This window comes from Poeciliopsis prolifica, unplaced genomic scaffold, assembly GCF_027474105.1.
Source record: "Poeciliopsis prolifica strain line A6 unplaced genomic scaffold, Auburn_PproV2 SCAFFOLD011, whole genome shotgun sequence".
NCBI classification, from domain to species: Eukaryota; Metazoa; Chordata; class Actinopteri; order Cyprinodontiformes; family Poeciliidae; genus Poeciliopsis; species Poeciliopsis prolifica.
Window position 1 is genome coordinate 588,134 of NW_026562386.1, and position 22,994 is coordinate 611,127.

Below are 22,994 nucleotides of genomic sequence, written 5' to 3' on the forward strand. Positions count from 1 at the left end.
TTCTGCTCATGATGAGTTTGAGTGAGCTCTAACTCAATGAGCGTTTATTTTCCCCCCTCTAATTTATTTGCTGTTGCATTTCATTTCCAGGCCAATTCACCCTGATAATCAGATGGCAATTAGTGAAGCATGAATCACAGAGAAGCTGCTCAGCTTATCTCACTTCCCGACACCTGCATGCTCACAACAACACAGTTTGGAGAATCATTCTTTTATTCCAAATAAAATCGTACTTACTTCATTTTTAAACATTTCCAATTCCATCAGAAGCTTGCAAAATGTAATAAAACCTTTAATGCATCACAAGAGATGTTCAAATATATCCATCTCTTGCAAGGCTTCTATAACATTGTCATTCTTTGATATTTGATTTTATCAATACATGGGCAACTTCCCTCAACAACTTTGGTTTCAGTAGGAGGAAAAAAAAACTCACTATGAACATTTAGGAATCTTTAATTCACACTAGTAATAAAATTGCATTACATTTCATAAAATAAATGTTCCAGTTTATATATACAGAGAAAACAGACTGTACATACCCTCCAGTGAACCATTTCTAAAAGAAAACAGAAAACCTTAAACAAATTTCACAAAACATACAAGCAATACAGTGCTCAGCTTAGCAGGCACAACTGTACATCAAAATTTGTAACTGCTCAGTGTTGGGGTTGGGGGCTTGGTGCGGTGTGGAAGGGGCAAAAAGTTGAACATTTACAACAAAGTCCTTGCGGTGGGGGAAGGAGAGGAGATGATAAAGAGGATTTAAAAAGTATTGCAGGCAAGCAGACAGACGCTTGTCTTTTTCCAAGTGCAGCAGAACATCCATCTTGTGTGTAACGTGTGGAGCTGATTGTGGCTGCCATGAACTATTGAACCTGCGTCTCAAAGCTGCCGTTCAGCTGGCCCTCCTCATAGTCCATTTGACACAAAATCATGTTGTTTTTTAGGAAAAACTTGTCCCCCACGCAAAACCTGTTGGAAGACAGAAACAGGGGGTTATGAATACAACTGCTGCTGGGGTCATGAGATAAATGTGGCTTGAAGGGCAGCATTTGAGTTTGATTGGTAATGATGATGTTTGTTTGATTAGAGGCATTCAGATGAAGATGTTTTTCATCAAGCACCTTTTAGGGGCCAGTTTGATGGTCATCATAAATGTGGGCCTTCAAATAAAATGAGATTATAAACCAATCCAGTTTGAAAGCAAACAGACAGGAGAACTGGCACCCGATGAAAAGCAGGTCAACTCTCTTTTGGTGGAACGGTGACGTTGCCGCGGGAGTCTGCGAGGAAGCCCTGCCACGGGGTGAGCTTTTTCAGAGACAGTTTGGCTGCAGTGTTCAAAATCATTTTTCCTCAAAAGTCAGAGTCAATTGAAGAGTGAAAATTACACACAGCAGCCTGTCCCACTGATGTTCCCTCTCTGCGCTGCTGTTTGTTTGCGTGACACTTTGGAAACAGCTCCATAATGTGACTGAAAGGGAGCGGAGATAAGAACATAGCTGAAAATAGCTTGGCCTCAGTAATATGCCAGGCTGGTAACACGGTAAATAAAGCTGGTAACAGTCACAGCCATGGCAATGCTGTGCCAGATGAGCCCTGGCTTCATATATCTGCCAGCTGAGAAGAGAGACTGGAGTCATAATTCCCTTACAGCAGGTGTTCACTATGGTAACTGAATCTGGCCTGCAGAAGGTTAATGGGCTTGTGCTGTGTGGAGGAACAGGGTCGCGGCACTCGCGACAAGCATGCAAAGGATGCTCCACTCTCATACTGCTGCCATTACTGACAATATATTAATGGGGAAAGGCAATATTAGGGTATGTCATATTCCATGTACATCATACCATAGGCTTTGTGCTCATTCCAATTTTTCCCATTGGTCGCTGTCCACCTGGAAATACCGTGTTACACATGCACTCCTCATTTTCTCCTTATATGCAGCAAGATGTGTCCCTTTGTAGTGTCTGAACTTTATACATAAGAACAAGAGCTAATTTTACATTCCGCTGGCTTTAAAGATTTACATATCGAGCCACAAATGGGGACAGACTGCTGGCAGCATGTTATAGTGAAAATAATTAGCAGGGTATTACAAATGCACAACATAATTAGACAACCAAAATTTATCTTTTTTCTAGATTTACAAGCTGCTTGATGTAATGCAACTGAACAAACAAAAAAACATGTACTAGAAAACCTTTGCTTTCTGTACAAGATGCCCTAAAATATAGATTATGAGCCTTTTTCCTACTCCATTCATGGTTTGTTTGAAATGCATTGTCGTTGCAGGTATGATTTCCGTTCTTACCTCTGGTTACAAAGCTGACAGGCAAAACAGTCCAAATGGTAAACATTATCTCTGGCTCTCATCACCATTTCAAAGGCTGGGATCAGTTTACTGCAGGCTGCACAGTTCCCCGTTGTACCAAAGAGCCTGAAAGACAGACAGAGAGAAAAGACAGAGAGATTAACATACTTTCCTTTTAAACTTCATGCCGTGAAATGCAAACAAATGTGCAGCATAACAACTGCAAAGAAAAGGATAAAATATGATATGATGGAGCATAGAGAATGCACAACATGCCTGTTTCTTGGCATCCTATCAGTAGTTTTGTTACAATTACAACAAAAGGATGTCTAAATCTGACTACAGATCAAATGTTTTAGTTATCTTTAGAGAAAAGCTGAAATTGTTGAAAACCTGTTTCAAATAATCTAACTTTTCAGTTTCTAACCATAAACAGGCTTCAACACAAAGGCAAACTGCAGAATATGGCCATTCATTTCCAGAATATGGCCATTCATTTCCAGAGGTTTTCTGTTGCTCAACCCATTCTCCTCAGCTCCATATTTCCTTTGCTGTTATCTATGAAGAGTTGCCTGAATTTTTAAAAGTGAAAATAACAAAATGAAATCTTGCATACGTCTAGTTAGGCTTATTAGATTGGAGCCAAATGATAAAGGTCATAAACATGAACAGAAGAGATTCTTATTTCATCAAAGAAAGAGGGGGGCTTAAAAACTCAAATGCTATTCCCAGACAGATTTACATTTTCATTTTCCATGTGCCTGCCCTTATGTTTAATTTGGAGATTTTGGAGCCCAGATAGATTTATATATTCTGCAGCAGAAGAAGGTCCGCTTCACAGCTTTGCAAGAGAGCTTAAGAACAACTGCAGATCGTTGTTCCAGCAGTATGTTAAACACTCCTCCTCAAACGTGTAAGGCTCAGACAGATGAGTCAGTATGTTGATATTCGGCCTAGTTTATGCTTGTCCCATTCAGTTTCTTTCACCTTGTTAGGGAAAATGTATTTCCAGCAGCTCTGCTTCTAATTAGGGGCCACTGCCCCAGAGGAGCAACAGAGACCGAAACAGAGGGAGAAAGGTTGTTATGTTCCATGAGAGGGATTCACAGGGTGTTAAACTGAGATATTGTTACATTTGGTTATTCCTTCAGTGAAAAAAAAAACAACAACTCTTCAGTGTTCTCATACAGTAGGCATCTGCCACCCGCAGGCTGCTCTGAAACACAAAGAATGTGTTTTTCTCCTGTGAGACACAAAGACTTCTGCTTAGTCAGGCGTCTGAGGAAATTCTCAGCATTCAGTATTGATCCAAAACCCCAAAATTTCAGTGTCACAAAAGTTGACTCATGATATTCTAACAATTTTTGAGATGAATGTATCAAAACAGTCACAGCTGAAAACAGATTTTGATATAACCTGCGAAAAAAAAGGCATTAACATTTATTTTCCTCAGATATTCAATAACATGAAACCTTTTTTTTGTATTACATCAGTGAAGTTTGCAAAACTTGCGTCCAATTGCTTATTGCCAAAATAATGACATTATTTTATTATTTTACCTTCCTCAGTCAGAAGCCGACATCAATTTTCTTGATGTTTGACAGAATTACCTTCAAACTATGTGACTTGGGTAGAACATTTTGGTGTTTTTCCACAGTCATCCCATCACAGTTTGCTGGAATGTTGGCCCATTCCTTCTGACAGAACTAGAAGAATCAGATTTGTTGGAAACTTTGCTCACACATATTATTTTAAGGCTGTGCCAAAAAAAAATTTGATAAGGACTTTGTGTTGGCCACTCTAAAATATTGACTTTATTGTCCTCCAAACATTTTGTAACTAGCTTGTCAGATTGGGCTTACTATGTATGTGGATGACTCATGAGGTCCCAGTCTGTATCTTGACTCATGTCTTGCGTTGTTGTTTCACTTTTATGATTGTGTGGTGCCTTGTGTTTTTGTACAGCACCCCAGTTCCTCCTGCAACAACTATGAAATTATCTCTGGACTTTTCAACACACTTAAGATACAGGTATGTAAACTTCTGACTTGGAAACAAAAAGTAATAAAATGTGTTGGGGGGAATTCTCAATCATTTAACATGTAGCAAGGAGAAATGATTTTGCTCATTGTAACTTGTCAAAAACAGGACAAAAAGGATGACTTTTTATAAAGCGTACTCACAATACTCACAATACACACATTTTTTTTCTGTTTGATGTAAACTTTTCACTCGACAGAGATAAAACTCACAATTACTTTGTTTATTGAAAGTGTTCCAGCAATGTGAACAAGCCGAGTCTCATGAGTCAGCAAACAATTGCACAGTTTGAGGTTGCTGGGGCAGTTACAATAATAAGTGGACAGCAGTTGTTTGTTGGTACCGCTGTGTTTTTGAAGTACAAAACTGGACAAAAGACTTAATCTATGAACTTTAATGTATGAGGAAAAATAACTGTGATCTTCAGTATAAGAATGACGGTTAAAACTGTTGTGTGACAACACCCTCTCCACCCCCCTTCACTCTCTACTTCCTTTTCTGAGAGGGGAGATGTGCTACCAGCTCTCTAACAAGTGAATTGAGTTTCCTGAATCTGCTGGGATTTACCCTGTCCAGAACTGAAGTAAACTCTGTTTGAGCTGGCATCGAAAAAGACACACCTGGTTTCTGATGATCTCCATCCCGATGTCCCACCCTTCTTCCCCCTGTGAATTAGCCAGACTGAGCAGCCTGCAGCCAACTAGTTTCACAGAGCACACCTGTTAATGATCGCTCTTTCTCTTTATTACAACTTGCACTTGTTACTGAACCAGGTTGGTTTTAGTGACTCGGGCGAGTCCCAAGGATGTTATTGTACATCTAGTTTTGGGCTACAAGCAACCAATAAAACATTTTCTACTTTTTCTTCCCCAGAACAAAACATTATAGCTATTATACAACCATCAAAGAACTTTGAAGTGACTCATTAATTGAATGTCCACAACATCTTTTAGATTTTCTTTATGCCAAGTATTTTACTAGTAAAGCATTTTTGCAAAGGTTAGTACAGCTTAATTCAGTAGCAGAAATAATCAAATAAGTAAAATCAATCATCTAGCCTATCTTTCCCTAACACTGACACTAAGAACTAAAAAGGAATCTTTGAGAGAGACGGACAGAGTAATTTCAAACCCCAGAACTGGTCTGATGATGAAAAAGGTGTTGCAGCAGGAGAAGGTTGATCGATGCAGTTAGGGATCTCTGTTGGTCTGATGAGCTCTCTTTGTCTTTGTCTTTGCCTTGGTCTTTGTCTTCGGGGTCTGAACCCAGCTGATTAGAGAAGTGCGATTTGAAGCCACATGTTGCGGGACTGAAGGGTTGGTCCCCATGCATAGGACAGTCTTTGGCTCTGTGGCCCTGGATCTTCTTCAGCTCCAGAGTTCTTTGTCCATCTTGATCTTGGCTCAAAGCTGCCTGGAGAATCCTACCAAAAATTCCTCTTTTGCACTCACCTTTTATAGGGTTTATCCACCCCTATGACGTTTGCATTGGTTAGCACCATTGCTGTGCTTGTTTCATTGGCTGTCTCCTTGGACAGATGATCTCATATCCATCTTGTCTTAGACATTACGTCCTGATGTCAGTTCTACTGACCCAGGGTTGCTCAACGGTCCTCCTATGTCTATGTCTTGTGCACAACCTTTCTTTGAAAAGTCAAAGTTGTTCAACAATCTGTTTCCAAGTAAGGTGTTAGTCATCTGTGCCCTCCTGTTAGTTCCCCTTTTCCCCCTAACCTTTCACCTACCATCAACCTCCAATACATCATCAGTGATCTTTAATTGCAGTTACACGTTTTACACCATTTCAAGTTCAATGTTACAATCACATTCATAACCCTTTGTTACTTTGATTTAGCATTCATTTATAATATTATGATAACCATAACTTATTAGTTACTCTTATAATCTCAATGTGAGTTATTACAGATGTTTTCTGAAAAGAAACCAAGAATAAGTTATTATTGTAATTATTTTATACCAAAGTTAGTTACTTATTTTACTTGTAAGTGTTCCCACAAGTGTAAGTATTCTTGCAAGTAAATCAATATTAATATACGTATTTTACTTTGAATCTCATCCAATTACTCAAAATGTTTGAATTTCATTCTTTAAAACTTTCATGCTTTGAAATAAGGAATAATTTAATCTATTTTGATAAATCTTCAGGTTGGAAAACTTACTTCCTCTTTGTTCAGGAAACCTGCTCTTCCTGTCTCATTTCTCTGTCTGACTATGATTTTTTATGGTTGGATTAAAAAGTAAGTATAGTTTGCAAGAGACAAAAACAACACACACAACCAGATTTATTTTATTGAAGTTTAAGTCTAGATGTCACTTGTGATTAATTTTAAAGGTAACTTTATTTATCGTTACTGTTGAACTTAACTCTCCAGCATGGGGAAGTGGATTGATCTTGGGTTTTCTTCAAAAATATCTAACAAATTTCCAAGTAATAAACTGTAAAAAGCTCAATTTGTAAAGTCGGTGAACTTTTTCGTGTTGGAACATCTTGGATTAGGAAATGAGCAATTCTATAATATATAATGAGTGTTGCACATCATTGAAATATCTTCAAACATGAATAAATTCCCCCCAAAATCTAAGCTCCATCAAGTAATTAGAAGCACTGCTGTTAAATTCTTTCATTACACGTACTTTAATTGCATCTTTATTGAATGCTGCTAGTTGTTTCTAGTTGTATCTTCGATTTACCTCCAGTCTGATGGCTTGACTGTACTGAGCTGGACGACCAGTGGAGATGTATTTTTATTTCCCTCAGGGGAAAAGGGCTCTAGAAGAACCTGGAGAGTTTGGGTCAGTTACAGAGACTGCTATGCAGACACCTATTATACCCAGACAGATTATTGTGACCTGTCTCTATCACAACCTGCTGGGTTGCAGACATGGTGTTCACTTGATACATATGACTTGTGAAAACCCCAGATGGGGAAAGTCCAGCTTGCTGAAGTTATACTTCCATACACAGCACTCTGCCACAGATTTGGGGTAATTGTCACCTTGCAGCTTCTACAATCATTCAGCACAGTGTTTTTTTATTTTTTTTTTGGGAGGGCTTTTTTCAACACGATTTTGGAGCTCAGTACAGGAGCATCAACACATATACTGCAAAACTGTGCAGACATCTACATGTTTTTATGCCCACAGTTATTTTGAAACCAACAAATTTTTTATAAAAATATTTGAAGTATAGATCCTTGATAATAATCCAGAACTTTGAATGGAAAAAAAACCCCATCTATTTTATGCAAATTAGATTGCCTAATGTCTGATTTCAAATTGTAAGCGAAAAATTTGACTCAGATGGTTCAAAACACAAGAACTTAAGCAGCTCTTTAGTTAATACTGTAGGTGTATGGGTTATCATGTGGCATCTATGTATGTGCCAATTGAGCTCTCTGTACTAACAGAAGATTACAGCCTGAGGAAACTGTTCAAACAGAACAAGCTCCTCTACTGCTGCTCCTTTGGTAAGAACAATAAACAGCCAGAAAACACAACCAATGCAGTAATCTCATGAGTAACAGCTGAGGGGGCGCTGCATTTGGTCTGCCATGACTGTGACACAACAAATGATATTGATTTAAAGCTAAGAAAACACTACATCTTACCACGCAAATAAAAAAAAAAAAAGGGAAGAAACAGAAACTGAAGCTTCATCCAGCCTTCTGAGAGTCACTGTGCTGCATCTGTGGACTGATTAGGTATATTTGTATTTTAGGTATATTTGTATTTTATGTTGAATCTGCACAATTCTTCTTTTGCAATTACAATTCAGAATATGGCCCAGCTCAAGATTCCAACGCTAGATTGTTTTATTTCTGCTTTCAACACATCAGCTTTTCACATTCACAGATAATTTGCTGCCTGATGTATCGCAGTCCTATATATAGTTTTTATACATTTATTTGACTTTTGTCTACCTCTTTGATTCATTTAATACATTTCTAAATGGAACACACACACAAATGCATGCCTTCACAAAAGTTAATAGAAAAACTAAAATGTTAAAGAACTAGACTGATTTGTCTAGATTTAGATTAAATAAATATGGCATGTCCATAAATCTTTTTCAAACCCCAATATGCAACATAAAAAGAGCACCTTTCAAAGAATCTTAGACAGTAAATTGCTTTTGAAAAACATTTCATTTCATTTGAGAAATTAATTTTGAGGCCTGAATAGCCTACTTTGTGAAGAATTTTCACATATTGTCCTGAAATATGCCCTGCATTGTCAGAGTGCAGTGGCTCATGTTCTGTAATTTCTTTGGTCATTTGGATTAAATGAATAACTTTCCTCTAAATGAAAGGAGAAAAATTAACAGCAGTTTTTTTAGCAAGTATGATTTATGAAATCCTTGAAAATATTCTTATTCATAGCTATGTGTAAAAACCTGCCCCAAGTTTGTTTGCTAATTAATCACTCTTTAATGATGTATATGTTAGTTATTGTCGTTAATATTTTGAATAAATTCTTTCAGTCGATAATTTAAGTTAATTGAAAGTTTAGAAAGACTTTTTTCTGCAGCTCACCACAACCTGAAACATTCTGAAAAGAATGTCAAAAAAGGACAGTAGTTTATTTTCAATGTATTTTTTATAATAAGCCATTACAACTACACACATTTTATTGAAAGTGACAAGTTAAGTTTAGTTTAATGTCAAAGCTCACCCTTCTCCATAAGGTAAAGCATAACATTAACATGCTGTGCTGCATCACATTTGTACTTAGAAGTTGACATTTCAAAGCTCAAAGTCAAAATCATCTGTACCCATAAAGTAGTTTCAATTCAGTGCCATTTTTATTTTATTTCTTTTTTTTTTTCGCCAATTTCTAGTACATCTGTGTATTTTGAGGGTTTTTGAGTGCTATGTTTAAAACATGTTTTTTTTACTGGCTTCTGCTTGGTTTATTTTCAAGATATAAATTTATGCCCCCTTTTTCTTCAAAAATGTTTATTCAGTTAATTAAAACACAAGTATGGAGCATTTAAAGTTAAAATTAACAATAATGAATACAATCAAGGCAACTTAGTAAAGAACGTAATCTTATTATTAAAGGTTTTTGCTATATTTTTTTTATGTCAAACTGTTGGTATTCTGCTTTGGAAAACATGTGACCTAATCTATCAGAGTGTGTACCCGTGAGTAGTGATGGGTAAATGAGGCATTATGAAGCGTTTCGACCCATAGCAAAACTGTATTGATACTGTGTCGATACTGTGTCACTGAATACTGACACCTGCTGGACATTAAAAATCCCTACAGGCAACATAGTTGACAGACTGATTAGATGACCAAGTCTATACAATAAGATTTCAGTCGTTATATTTTATTGTATATTATATATTGTATTATATCATATCTTCAGTTAAATTCTAAATATATTTGATATTTTTAGATGCAGTCAAAAAATAATGTGAACATGTACCATGAAGTGAAAATTTGAGTGAACTTGTTTGGAATGAGGATGCTTGTGGACTGGGTTTTTTCCAGAAATTTTCATTCAAAAAATAAGTTTTTCCAACATTTTGAAATTTAGTCTATTACGTTTTTTTTGACACAACTTCTCCTGCTGTAGGAAAAAAAAGGGGTAAGCAATACATTATATAAAATAATTTATAAAAAGCAACTGAGTAATTTGTAGAATGACTGCATACTTGAGTTTATCCGAGGTGTATCTGGGACTTCGTTCTGATGCCTGGTGGATTTATTTAAATAAGACAGTTCTGTCAAACATATGCAACATTTAACCTGCAGAACATAATATGAAAGTAAACTAAGAGTCAATTTCAGCTGAATTTAGATTCAGATAGATAAGTAGAAACTGAAAAGAACCAGATGAAACAACAACAAAGTGATAACACCTTATTTTCTGATGCAAGATCAAAATGCTCCCAAACTATGAAACCTTTCATTTGCTTTGAGGCTACTCCATAGTTGATCCTGTACCGTACAAAATCGAGAACTATTTTGGCAAATGCATCCCATTCACAGATTCGCTTCCTAATAAAAAGTTTGGACCGCCACTGTCATTTCAAACTGTATCACATTGACAAAACCCCGACGCGCCGACACATCGATGTTGCTGGACCCATCTCTACCTGTGATATATCATCGCATGTAAAGATGGTATTTTTATCATGTATTGAATAATCTTTCCTTTACTATTATATTATATTTATTTAACATATATGTTATATTAATGTTATATATCTTTAATATTTCAAATGCCACAGAGCTTTGAATTATATTGGCTAATGTTTGACTAAAACGTTACAAAGGCTATGGTAACCACCTACTTACTTGCACTTTTTATGGTTTGTATTGAATTAAAGCAACTACATAAATTCAGTCATAAACTATACAACCTTTAATGCAGTGTTTGTTTGTATAAAATGCTTGGAAACACTGCCTCAGTTATTCAACGACCAGGCCACAGCAGCTGGCCTGGTCGTTGAATAACATCATTTAGCAAATCTGGTTTTCCAACAAAGAACTGGAATAGAATAATGCTAGTTGTGACACAACTTTAAAGTAAATGGAACACAGTGTTAAGTTTACCATTGTTAACGTTTCTACTTGATATACTGTATGTGGCAGTGAAATTAATACCAATATCCATGTAGCACATTCTTTATTTACGTATAAATGTCTTTACCCTGAATGATTATATTAAACTTTATGCATACTGTTTGATTTTTAAAGTTTTTTTTTAAATTAAACTTTAACTATAATTTGTTTAGGCTGAATCTTTTTGAGAATTTTGAAACATCAAATCCAAGAAGGTATATATTAGGGCTGCGTAATATTAGGAAATCTTGCTACGGCACTAACACTGGTAACTATTGCTACGATTGCTTCAGTTGTGATATATGCCTGTTTTCTTCTTTCCTCCCTTTGTCATCTGTGCTTTTATGACTCTCTGACCTTTTAGAAGTTTGGGTAATGTTGTTTTTGTTTGGTGTGAGCATCTGTTGCCGTGAGGCTCTGTCCAAATGACTGAGCATCACATTAGAATGAGAAATGTAAGTTTATAATTCTAGGAATATTTTAGCCAAAATTAATATGAATGGATATGAATAACACACACATATATTTTGTGATGATGAAATATTTGTGATATATTGAGCAGCCTCATAACAGGTTGTGTTTAGTCCCTATTTATTTATTTTCTGCAACACATAAGAATCCACAATAGTCATTAGAAGATGCATTGTCAAGTAACTAAATATGTAGCCCTGTACTGCTGTGAAATACTGTGATGTTGGATGGCAGCACCATAAAGCAACTCTCCTTTGCCTGGTATTGAGTTATTACAACAGGTCTTCAGAGAAAAGTGTGCCTTCTTTGTTTCTTTCAACTTGCCGCTTTGCTAACTTCAAACCCTGAAAGCTCCTGCAATGTATCTGCTGCCTCTCTGCGTTGCTTCCTTCAGTTTGGGCTGCAGCTCTTGAAGTTTTCTATGTGTTCTCCGAGCTCTTTGAGACTTCCCAGACTGTGCAGGGCTTGTCAGATTTTATAAGAGGGAGAGCTGTTAATGCATGCATCACATGCTCTGACCTTCCCCAACAATTGTATCATTTCTAAAGTGTAAACTTTTGTCTTCTGTTCTGCATCACCTCCAAAGAATAAGAGCTACTGTTTTACTTCCTAAAGTAGTAAGAAGTTTTGTACAACAGCCACACCCATATACTGTTATCATCTTTCTCCTGCTGCCCCATCTGTGTGCAGTTAGCTTATGATGTTCATTATCTCAAGCACATTTTCCTCTTACAGTTAATTATAACCCACTTTGATAAGTTGATGACTATTATGTCATTTGTAGTAGGTGAAATGAAAGACTAAATTATATCAGTCCTCAAACCCTGATGATCACACAATAACTATATTGCTCTAAGACAAAGACCTAATTAATTTCTTATTCTAGTGTCTGAGTATGAAATTTGCCCAGCTGGATAAAAATACTTGTAGAAATGACAGAGTGAAGAATGTGTAGTTTGGAACTGAACTTTGTAGTTGCTGCAAGCACTTTCAGAAAGATGTGCAGGCATTTCTTTTGTGCATGCTGAAAAGAAAGACTCAGGAGAGGGTGAGTGAATTTAAGTTGCTAATGCCACTGAAGGACAATCACAGATGGAGCTCCTATAAAAATTAATGTGAGCATGGCAGGGTTCCAACCCCTTAGAAATAACCAGCGTGTTTGATCCACTGCTTGTATTTAATGAAGTGCGGGAGACTAATTCAGAGCACAGATTTAACTTCATTACTGCAGGTGTAGGTAGACTTGGTCTTCTACTCAGAAAAGAGGGAATGAAAAGGAAACTGGCACCAGCTGGACTCCGCATCACCTACTTTCAAAATGCCCTGGTCTCTCCAACTGCCTCTTCTCTCTACGCAAGGTAAGGTTTTTAATTTGCTTCATAATAGAATTCATCTGAAGCATCTCGGCCATTAAGTGTTCTGCATTTGTCGCAGGCTGAAGAGCAGGCCAGTTGGATGGATTTCATTAGACAATCTGGGGCAGCAGAGGCACACAGGAAGTTCTCTTTCTCTCCCTTCTTTCAATGTTATTCTTATTTTAGTGTTTCTAACTTTTCATTTCACATGTCACTCTCCTTTTTTTCATCCTCTGTCTGACCTCTACATCTTACCAGTCTAATGTGCGAGAAAGCTTTTCCTTCTGCCTTCACTATGCCAGTTAGGCACTTACAGCTTCGGGGTTGGGGTTGCTGTCCTTTCAGCTGATGTATTTTACTAAGTGAAACTAAGAGCTTCATCATTTTTGCCTACTCTTGGTCATTTCCCCATTTATTACAACCTCATCTGCGCCATCTGCCCCTTCTGGGGGCAACATCAGGTCTTAGTGGACCTCTCACTGCATCTTAAAAGCATTAACTGTGGGTGGGGACTGATGGATGGTAATGGCCTATATCAACGTAACGTCCCTGAGCGCCTCTCAAGTGGGCCACAAGCTCTTTCCAGGTCAGAAAAAGAGCTAAGATGAAAGTAAAATGTCACTGAAAACCATGGGTGAGATGGGGAAAAATCTTACTGTCTTTCTTTAATAGCGAACAAGGCTTTTATTTAATAAACTACACTAGATACAAGACCTTCAAATGAGGTTGGCTTTTACCTCCCATTCATACTGTTTCTAGTTTGATTTGTGATATTCACAGAAAAGTTTTTATTTTATGTCCAATGAACACACTCTTGAAATCATAATACAATATAAAAGTATAAGAGCATTTTTTTCTGAAAAGCATCTATGAATTATTGTTTTCTTTGGAAAAACCTGAAAGGTATGCAAGATTTCTTAGGGTGACCATTGTGTGAATATTTAAAGAGGCAACAGGCTAACTAACTAGCTAACTTGCTTAACATTGTGGATACATTTGTACAAAAGTCATTCAAACTACCAGACTAAGATCTTAAGAGTTCCTGGAGTCAGAATTTCATTTGATATAATCCCTTATGTTTTTAGCAGGGTTGATTTCTTCATTAAAGACATGCAAGTTCAATTCCTAATTCAAAAATTAGTCAGATTTTGCTGTATTCTGAAATCCAAAATTGTAGAAATTTTGCCCTGGAAACAATACCTGCCAGGATCCAACTGGGCAAAAAACAAAAATCATTAGCCTGAAATTGCATATATGTACATTAAAACACAATGCTAAAATGACGACCTTAAGTTATCACTGTAAACTTGAGACTTTTTGGAGTTTTAATCAAATCACCACATGACTGTCATTGGCTGGCAGCATATTTCTTTGTAAATGATTTACTTATTTACTGAATTCCTTTTTTTCCTCTCATTATGTGTTTATATGTTATTGAGCTGACCACAGTTTTATGGGAATATGACTGATAAAGCCTAGCGAGTGTAAGAATAGATTTTTTAGCAGAATACGTATGTGACCAAAGTTTTGAAAATGCTGCACTTTAACATCAAAAACCACAGATGATACAAAAGAAAAATTATTCCAAGCTTTACAAGTGATTGCCGAAATGACTGTGGTTTGTTTTCTTGTTACTTTGACACAGCAATGAGTAACGGCTACAACAAAACCTCTTAGTACAATATCAGAAAACTATAAAAATGTTGTAATATTTCAGGTCAAAGTGAAGCATCTGGGTCTTGTTTTTAGATTGTTTTGTGAGCCCTAAATGAGGGCTTTAAGCTCAATGCTTTGCCTTTGAAACTTTTTTTTTCTTTTGAAGGAAGTAAGGAAGCAGTTCTTCATTTTTTGTTCTGTTGTATGACGAAGTTGGTTTTAAACACTTCACGGTGGGCTGGCCAAGTACCACCTTTAACTAATGGCATTTTGGCTACTCTTGTACACTAGCTAACCATTCTCTGCATAGATTCTCATTTCCACTTTACTGTTTTGAATTTTTGTTCACCTCAAATTTTTAAAAATAGTCCTAACTGTACATTTACATTTCCTCTTGTGAACGAGCAAATAGCAACTATTTGCTATTATCCTCAGAATCACCAAAGTATGTAAAGTTAAGAGACAAAGGTGCTAGTGCAAGTCCTATTACAGGCTTTTACAGAGCTTAAATAACCTGTAAAAACAAGTCAATGGTACCTAGTGTGTCATGCATACAAAGGAATAGTTGTCTTGCTTGAAATAGGCTGCTGGGATTTCCACACTTTCTGGTGTCTACAAGGATATCCCAAAAAATGGCTTTCAAAATTGTTTTATGGGGATAAGAACCACAAGTACAAATAATAATATTACAGCGGACGAGGCCTCTGGCTGAATTTTGGTTTGAATGTGAAATCATTGAGTTTCTTAATAATCCAGGCTCTCAAATTAGTTGTAGATCCAAAGCCAACCAGGAAACAGGAGCAAGTCAAAGATAACAACCAGATAGCTCAGACACAAATAGACAGAAGGAAAATACAGAGAGGGGGAAGACAATGCTGGCCAGGGATGTTTGGAGGAGAGGAAAAAGGGGGGCACAGGGCACCGGCATCCCTAAGTCGGTCCCAGGGGGATTCCCTCTCAGATAAATGGTGGGGAATGTGACCTAACGCCCAGGAAATGGTCATGTTTAATTTAACAAGCAGATGGCAGGGGCATCAGAAGTGTGTATGTGTGTTTGGGGGGGCGGGAAGTGAAGCAACAAGCCTGCCTGGAGGATTCTCTCAGCCTTCAGCGCCTCTACAACACAGAGAGCTTTCATGACAGAGGTCCTTCATGTTCACGTAAACAACGACATACATGAAAACAATACCCACCAAACAAGAGATGCTTTTACAGTGCAGCTGTCAGTGGTGGAAGACAGAAATGAAAAATAAGTGATTTATTTTCCATTGCCATGTTTATTTGACCATTATTTCATTTAAAATAACTTCATTATGTCAACATAATTGACATATATATAAATAGAGATTTAATAATTTTTAAGAATTCTCAATTATAATAATGGATTTCCTGAGTGGCATAAACATATACAAATCCTATTGATTCTCTAAATATATCTCCATTATAAACAGATATGTAAAAAAAATAGGTAATGAAACACAATCAATGATATGATGGCCTGTTAACACAGATAACTTGCACAGTTAAGACTAAAATTACTAATGCTACAAGGAGATTTGGATTTTAACAATGTATTCACCCAAGAGCTTTTTTTGATAGAAAGTGAAACTTATTTGTAGGAAAGAACAATAAAAAAGGAATATTAGTGTAGAAAAAAGATCTGCTATCATTTGCATATAAGCAAAGTGCAAGTAAATAATAAATAGGAAAATCTTTATTGATATTATAGGGTATTGATATATCAATCCCTTCTTATAAAGAATAACCAGCTTTTTGCATATTTCCACTGGTACTCTGATTTATATTTGTTGGTGAGCTTTGAGTTTGGAAGGTCTTTTTGCCATCACACCTACTTTTTTATTTATTCTTTATCAAATTCAAGTCAGGACTCTCGCTTGCCCACTCCAAAACTTCAATTTAACTTCAAGTAATAAATCATGAAGGATAAATTGAAAGATCACTTCAAATACAAATCTTCCAGGTGTATGAACAATTTGGGGCTGAGCTGCAACAGAACTAATGAATAAGATTACCAATATCACTTTTTACTAAATGCAGACCATAGTTCTGAAGCTGTAAAAGACTTAAACATGTCAGAGTCTTGTAATGACACGGCCTTTTGTATTTTTGTGAGTGGAGAAAAGTGATTGTGTGTCTTTCTTGCCTCAAGTAGTCCCTGCGACAGAGGATGAGGTTGGCTTTCGTGTACAGGGTGGAGCCCACCTCCCCCAGGCGGCAGTCGCAGCAGGCACATTTGAGACAGTCTTCGTGCCAGTATTTGTCCAAGGCCTTGAGCAGGTAGCGGTCTTTAATCTTGCGATTGCAGCCAGCACACCCCTTCTGCTTCCCTTTGGGCTGGACAGAGAGCATCGGCACACCTGTAGCGATAAGGAGACAAACAGCCACGCGTGATTTACGGCCCGGGAACACGAGTGACTTTTCGTGTTCTCTTCTTTTTTTTTTTTTTTTTGATAAGCCAGCTGCTTCCCGAGGCGTCTAAGCCTGGTGTTCGCACATGGCCACGGCACACTGCCTACCTGCTTCATATGCATTAAAGAAAACACTCTTCCATGTAGATAGGCACCCAGGTCACATTGGACTACAACGCCTTGACTCACTTGTTCGACTACGAACACGCTGTAATACAAAAGTTACACGATCACTGGCTGTGGGCCACAGAGGAAGAGGGACAGATTTCTGTGAATAAAATACACAACGCCTGTTTAGCTTACTGTGGTATTTACAACAAGATGTGCAGTATGTTACTTACCTACCATTTCATCAAAACCCATTTCACTCAACTGTCCATGGCTGTAAAAGCTCCTCTTGGGCTTTGTTTGGTATAGATTAACATTAACCTTTTAAAAAGCCTCTGACCACAAAAACGCTGCTACCAGACCCCAGTGAGATATGTTATGGCCTAAGTGCCTTTTAGCATACACTCACTCTGTGTTTCATAGAGGGACACACACACACAAACCCCAAACACACAATGCTCTCTCCTCTCTGTGCTCTGAGCATAACAGCCTTTCCTCCTTTTACACTTATCTGTACTCATGTGTCCGCAATGAGCGAGCCTAAGTTACCAAACTCGCAAATTGCCCTGCTGTCACGCAGGTCCCCTTTAAGTGCGCCTTTTAGCCTCCTAAAGGACAAATAAAGTCCATTTAATAACTGCACTAAACACTAATAGTCTATGTGAGGCTGACATTTGTGTTTGGACTAAAAGCCCCCCTCAGGCCACTGCTGGTACGGAGGCAGGGGTGCGTAGCTCCCCTCTGTAGCACTAACAGGTCTGCCACAGCTGAAAGCACAAGACAACAGCTCTTAAGACACTCTCTCACACACTGAGCTATTGATCCGTCTAAAAGAACACACAGTGGATGCCACTTGCAACTCTACTTTCAAAACACATTTGTCTCTCTCTACCCAAAAAAGAAAAAAAAGGGCAGGACATCTGCGTGACGGGGGGTTAGGCTAACATTTTGTACGTTTGAGTGGCTACAGAGGCCTGTTTTATACGTCATTCAAAGTTTATATAAAATGTTACTGACTTATTAGTCTGTGCAGGGCCAGATAAAAGTTTTTATTTGCATCTCTTTGGCAGGAAAGAAATGGCAACAGTGACGGCATGTATTGTGCAGTTAGACCTACTATTTGCTTTGTTGAAAGATAGAAACAACCTCGGCAGATACGAATGGACTGCCTCTCTCCTTGCAGTTTTTTCTTAGCTAAGTTTATTGAGTTTGCTCTCTTTCAAAACGACCTTACACTGCTTTTCCCAAAACCCTGTTTGGAATGGGAAAATCCCATTTCTGGCTAGCTTTTCTTACTCCTTCACATTTGTACGTACACTTAAATGGACTCAAAAAAAAATGCATTATTGGATGTAGATTTGCAGCTATTCCCTGTTCTCACATCAATTTTACAGGAAAAGCAAATTAATTAGGTACCTCCCTTTTCACATAAGAAGTGAATTGCAATGTAGAGCTTATTAGTCAAATTTATGGCACTGGTTTAAAATGTTAGAAAGGAATAGATTGGTGTTGAGCTGTTCTTTTTCTTTATCAGAAGTAGAAAGGAGAGGCTAATTGGTCCTGAGCTAGTGATGGGAGCCATCAATTAGTGTCCAGTCTGCTCTTCAGCTCCCCTCCTGCCACCCCAAAACAAACCCCTTAAAGCTGCTGCGTTAGGATCACAAAACCTGCCATAAATACCAATGTTCAGAGTAAATGAAGCTAAAAAAGCTTCAAATTCAAGCTACACTGGATAAGGACGGACTCTCCTACCTGTATTTCATGGCTTGTTAGGGGAGCTCTCTGCAGGTATGCCAACAGCGCTCGCCTGTCAAGCTTCTACAGAACTAAAAACAGACTTAATGAGGAAGAGCTTGTGTGCATGCGTGTGTGTGTGTGTTTGATTCAGCTTGTGTTCAGCAAGAAGAAAAAAAACTGGTAGCTGCAATTCCCTCAAGGATCACAAAAATCTTTAATTTGCCTTTTATGACACCTAATTAGTTATTCTACTCAAAATCTTTGCTTTAAATAAGAGAACTAATTATATAAAAAGGTCGTTCCTGCACCTTCTGAGGAACAACTCCTAATTGGCTGAGACCACCGCCCCACCACACATTCCTTTAACATATCATGTGTGTTTTACATCAAGTTTGAAAAGGACAAAGCTTAACCTATCCTGGAGTTACAGAGTGCCGCTCACAGCCGGCGTTAGATGTTTAAAACCCTGCTCAGCATCATTAAAGTGACACTACAGTTTGTGTCTAATATGACCCAGGTTCTGTGTTTGCAGTTAGTCTGACATTTATTTCTACACACATACGTGCTGGGTTCTTTGCTCCGAAGTGTGGCAGAGACTTCTTTTTTCTTTTTTTTTTGCACACTGCCTGAAGAGCCATCGCTGGGAACAAACATAAGTTTTATGTCTTCCCTGAAAACAGCCTCTGGAAAACAGGAGTGTAGCAAGCAGGAGCTAAAACCTACTAAACAAAAAGCAGTGACAGGAAGGGAAGTGATTGTGTAAAGTAAATGTCTTTTCAATTCCCTTAATGCCATGAGACATTTTCTTGCACCTGTCACCACTCCGGGCGCTCTGCGTAATGCTGAAGTAGAACAGAACCTCAAATTCTGGCAACTCCCAGAAAGCAAAAAAAACAAAACAAAAAAAACAAAAAAAACCAAGTTGCATTATGAAAGGAAGAGGCAGCCTCCACTTAATCCATTCCATTTAACAGATACAAGTGCCACTGACCTTCCGGTGTCATTTGATGTCACCAAAAGCATGCCTCTCCACATCACAATTCGCTCCTCCAACACAGGGATGCATTTTACCCCTCAAAGTGGAGAGACAGCACTTGCCCTGCCAAATATCCTTCCTGAGGGGGGAATTTAATTTGCCATTAGTGCTGTGTGTAAAGCCCTGTCATCTCTCTCTTTCTTCCAGATTACATCTTCAAAGAATATGTACAGTTAGTTTTACTCAGCCCAAGCGGCCTGTCAGAGCATGTATTTTCATTATAGATAGCATCCGATTTCTCTTACCCTATTTACACTTCCATTTTTGCAGATATCAGAAAAACCAAATCAGTCCAGTAGGCTTTTTGTATATATTGGAAGTTTTTAAGAGAAAATACACAGCATAGATCATTCAAAGAAATGTTTGGAAAATGAAAAAGAAAATGCAGTTACTGCAGCGATATCGCACAAGTAAAAAGACTCAAAGCCACATTTTTGTGTCATCCTCGTAGAATAGTTGGCTCCAATGTTTAAAACAAGCACGTGTTTACCTTCATGTTGCAATCATGTACACACAGGTTTCCCATGTATCCTGAGAGAACAATCAACTACTTATCTGTCAGTTGTTTAAGACTGGTTATTGATTCAACATCTGCTGCTGCATTGACAATAATCATAACATTGCTTGTGAAATTCTGCTGCTGTGCTTCAAAAGTTAAAGAAACATCAAAACCAATTCATCACCAACAGTTTATGCAATATTCTGCATCTTTTATGGGGTTTGAGTAATTTATGGCGTTTATCAGAACCCAATGTCCCTTTTGCCAATGCAACAAGTCATCTTGACCTTTCACAGCAGAACAAAGAGTTACATCTGCTTCTGTGTTTCATTATGATTAGTTAAAAGCTCTGACTCCATGGTGTGACGCCTACTCTGCAGGTTCATTGGGAGGTAAAGGATCTTACGAAAACTGTTCACCCCTCCTGACAAATTAGGAGGGAGGTGGAAGTTGGCCCTGGGTGGCCCTTTCTCTGAAGGACCCCTCATAATTTGTAATCCCCAGCTGCACTGAATGAGACAGGGTTAGCCACTATAGTGTTAGACACAAAAACCTAGATCTGCAGTAAAATTGGCTACCACCTCACTTAATGACTGCATTTATCTGGAGCACTTGCACTTCTCATTATTGTCATCATTATCTTCATCAGTCAACTATTAATTGAAATAAGTGCTTCACAAAAGAAATCTTACAATAGATGTATGAACTAGAAACTCTACAAAAACCTTGCCAACATTAGTCATTATATTGAGGAACTTTGTAAAAGTTTTGAACAGTAATTCAAACATTCAAATGTTTTCTAAACAATATCTGTTTAGATACGTCTTCTCTTAACTGGCTCCAGGCAATAATAATAAATATAACTTAAAAGACCAACACAAGGTGGTGGGAATGGACTAAGTTGCTTGTTATCTGTGTGGTTCTTCTTCTGGCCACAACGGTCACTTCAAGTGAATGACAAGTCAGATGCGTGAAGAGGACAGACACATGAAAAAATAAGTTACTGGCTCCTGAGTTACAGTATGTTGGGTAAATAAAACTGAGTTTTTCTGTTTTCCTAAATCATTTAGTAACAGATAAAATTAGCTCTGCTTAAGAACAGAGTAATAATCAATGTTCATAAAGGCAATGCTTTTGCAAAATTCTAATACTTTTTGACTCAAAATCACCATGTCTCTGTATTTTGTTACAATTTAATTACAGAAATACACAGAGCAGGCTTATTCCTGGCCTATTCCAATTTTAGTTTCCTTTAAGGTCTGAACTGCCAACTCTGATTTTGAATTTTCATTAGGATTGTAAGGCGTTAAATAAGAAGAAAATGTTCTTTCATATTGAGAGTAACTTTAAATCCAACTGAAAATTTAATTATTACAAGATTAACTCGATTTATTCATCAAAGCTCATCCTATACCATCTAATTTTTATGAAATTCTGGAGAAAAAAATTGCATCCAGTTACATGCTTTTGGTCAACACATTAATATACAAAAAAGTAGTAGTTCTTAGTTTTGATTTAGTAAAAACTATTAGAGAAGCAAACAAAAAGTAAAAAAAAGAAAATCAGATTTTTGATGTACAAATAACCTATGATTAGAAAAATGTGACAGTCCATTCTCTGGTGCAACTGATTAAGGCATCCACATATTATTATTATATTGGATAATAATAATAATAATAATACTCATTGCTGTATAGAATGGTAAAAACATTATCTGTTTTTTCTCTATTACTATAACTCTAATCGGCCCTCATGGGATTACAGCCTTCAGGCGCCGATTTACTCGAGTCCTTTGTGTTTCAGCCACCACTGTAAGTGCTGTGGCCATGGCAATCCCAAATAAAATGTTGTCCCGGGGCCAAGGTGTCGGCCACTATGGTTAATAGAGATCTGATGCAGATGTCTCGCTATTGTATGTGGAAATCAGTTTCCAAAATCTCTGCAATTCAACCAAAGACATGTTTTTCAGTCTGCAAGACAAAATACAAGACATCTGGTAATAATATCAGCTGGAATACACATGTCAGATGAAAGCAGCCTGATGAGAATGTTCTCTGTGATAAACAAAGACCACTGATTCGTGTTCCTGTCGTTAGCTGGAGCATATGGAAGGCGTAAAGGAAAAGCTATGCATGGGCACAGAAAGAGACACATGCATACACTCTTCCCTTCAAATTAGGTAGTTTCTTACAAAAGCCCAAGTCAATATTACATTTCAAGCTGACTGTGTTCCCCTTATAATTTGTTGTAAGAGCCTTCTTTATTACTGTACAGCATGCTGCTTTTCCAGATGGTTGTGTATGAATGCTGGGGTCTGTGAGGTGATTTCTGAGACTGTATGCCCGCTATGATTATGACATAATTAACACCCACAGTAAGTGGGAGAGAAAGCAGACAGAAATGGTGCAGGGGGGCTGTTCATTAACAAGATGCACTCTCTCAAACTTTGCAGCTTGCTGTGGCTAATAAGCCTCGCTGAAACGAAGCCCAGCCGTCCCTTGCATTGACCCTGGCACCGGCCGGGATAAGGGAGGGTTTTGTCTCCTGGAATAATTGCTCTTTTCACATGTTACAAGTGTCCTGACCCCCACGGTCGGCAGCCACTTTCCCTACCATAATTACTCCTGATCCGCTCCAAATGAGTCAGCCGCATTAGGACTGCAATAACACTGGCCCGGCTTCAAGCGCGGCACGGGGAGTCTCAGCAGAGCGGCCCAGAACAGGACTGCCTTTTCTCCCAGCCCACAGTCATTTCCA

General features: G+C 37.8%; 1 protein-coding gene across 1 annotated transcript in view; it reads right to left on the bottom strand.

Annotated features, from left to right (window-relative positions):
* Positions 1-440: 440 nt before the first annotated feature.
* The window catches only part of lmo1 (LIM domain only 1), a 32,311-nt gene continuing 9,757 nt past the window's right edge, over positions 441-22,994 (bottom strand). Inside the window, exons 2-4 of the mRNA XM_055036436.1 lie at positions 16,593-16,806; positions 2,315-2,440; positions 441-975 (exon numbers count right to left, since the gene is read on the bottom strand). Of these exons, the coding sequence (XP_054892411.1) occupies positions 870-975; positions 2,315-2,440; positions 16,593-16,806 (446 nt within the window). The 3' untranslated portion in view covers positions 441-869. The remainder of the gene's footprint in view (positions 976-2,314; positions 2,441-16,592; positions 16,807-22,994) is intronic.